Source organism: Temnothorax nylanderi, unplaced genomic scaffold (genome assembly GCF_030848795.1).
Source record: "Temnothorax nylanderi isolate EJ_2023f unplaced genomic scaffold, tnyl_v1.0 TNYL_tig0498_pilon, whole genome shotgun sequence".
Classification (NCBI taxonomy): Eukaryota; Metazoa; Arthropoda; class Insecta; order Hymenoptera; family Formicidae; genus Temnothorax; species Temnothorax nylanderi.
The window spans coordinates 56,992-58,702 of NW_027249560.1; the positions used below are offsets into that span (position 1 = coordinate 56,992).

Below are 1,711 nucleotides of genomic sequence, written 5' to 3' on the forward strand. Positions count from 1 at the left end.
ACCGTTGCCCATCACGGTGTGATCGGACAGTCATTACCGGTTCATCGGGTACTTCGCGATACGTGCCCTCGACTCCGTGGCTCACTCCGAACATTGAGCGCTCTGCACCTGTTCTCCTAAAGATTGGTGCCTTGTGTTTTTGTGAAGTGCTCCGGAGGCTCCTGAGTGATCTCCAGCAACAGGATCGTGCCATTACGCTACGCATCCGCCGCCCGACGGGCGCTCTGCTGCGACGTTTCATACGGCCCTGGCGCCCGCGAGTATCGCCTTGCTGCTCGCCACTGAATCGCACAGGAGCACACCTCCTGTTCGACCACGAGCGTTCTGCACCCGCTCGCTAAAGATCGGTGCCCCCTGTGCATACAAAACCCGGTGCTCCCGGTTTTGCTCTGCTCCTGCGGCTCCTGCGTGATCTCCAGCAACCGCGTTGAGATACGCTCACCGCCACCCGACGGGCGCCCTGCGCTGAGACGTTCCATACGTCCCTGACTCCCGCGAGTATCGCCCTGCTTCTCGCCGCGGAGTCGTGCAAGAGCGTCTTCGCTCTTCTATCAGATTGACACCCCGGTGTCAGATCGTTGTCGATAAGATCCAGACATCTCGCCAACATGTCTCTGGATCTCAAGAACCTCCTCATCGCCCAAGGCGATACGATTGCTACGCTCACGCGATCGCTGACGAACTTTAAGAAGCTTGCCAAGGCTCAGGTCACCTTCCCCAAGACGAAAGGGAGACTGACGAACTTGGAAGCGCTCTGGGCGCAAACTCGAGCCCTTCATATCCAGATTCTGCAGACCGCTACGGCGGAGGAGAAGAAGTCGACCCCCTACTTTCAACAAGAGGAAATTCTCGCCGCCGAGGAAGCCTACTTCGACGCAGTGGACCACCTACAAGAAGTCATCGGTAGATTAAGTAACGACGCCCCGAGCGCGCCGTATCGAGGTAACGAGTCTTCTTATCGCGACGCGCACTCCGGAGTGTCATTGCATCTGCCCCGTATCTCGCTTCCGAACTTTTCTGGTGCTTTCGCTGAATGGGAAAATTTTCGCGGAATCTTCGAGTCTCTCGTAGCAAACAGTAAATCGTTGACAAGAACGCAAAAATTACATTATCTGAAAGCGAGCCTCTCCGGCGAGGCCGCGTCGTTGATTAATAACATTCAAATTTCTGACGCGAACTACGAGGCAGCTTGGCAACTTCTTACCAACGAATACGACAACCGCAACGCGATTATTCACGCGCATATCCATTCGTTCGCCGACTTACCGAAAATGAAAAACGAGAACGTGACCGAGTTGAAAAAACTTCGCGATAGTGTGTCCGCATCTCTCGCCGCGTTAACGACTCTCGAGCGTCCCGTCGATGCGTGGGACGACCTCCTAGTTTATAAAAAAAACTCGTAAACTATTATTTACTGTATATCCCCGTAGGGTTCACAGTCTAGTATCTTACGGCGTTTTTGCAGGGACGTACCCAACCCTATCCCACTCTCATCCATTTCCTTTGGACCAACGGTTTAACGTCTCTTCCGAAAGACGGAGCCCAGTTTTTTCCGCACAAGATCTTATCTTGCACGGAGAGCGCAGTTTCTTCGGAAAAAAAACTTTTTCCATACTACATGGCTCTAGTGGACTCGAACCTGGTTCCTCAGATTACGAGTCTGGCGCTCTACCACTAGACCACACTGCCGCCCACCTCCTAGTTTATATTA

General features: G+C 53.5%; 1 protein-coding gene across 1 annotated transcript; it reads left to right on the forward strand.

The window, feature by feature from the left end:
- The first annotated feature begins 608 nt into the window (after window positions 1-608).
- On the forward strand, window positions 609-1,403 carry LOC139783411 (uncharacterized). The gene has a single exon (XM_071722562.1). The coding sequence runs from the start codon at window positions 609-611 to the stop codon at window positions 1,401-1,403; it is 795 nt and encodes a 264-aa protein (XP_071578663.1).
- The last annotated feature ends 308 nt before the right edge of the window (window positions 1,404-1,711 follow it).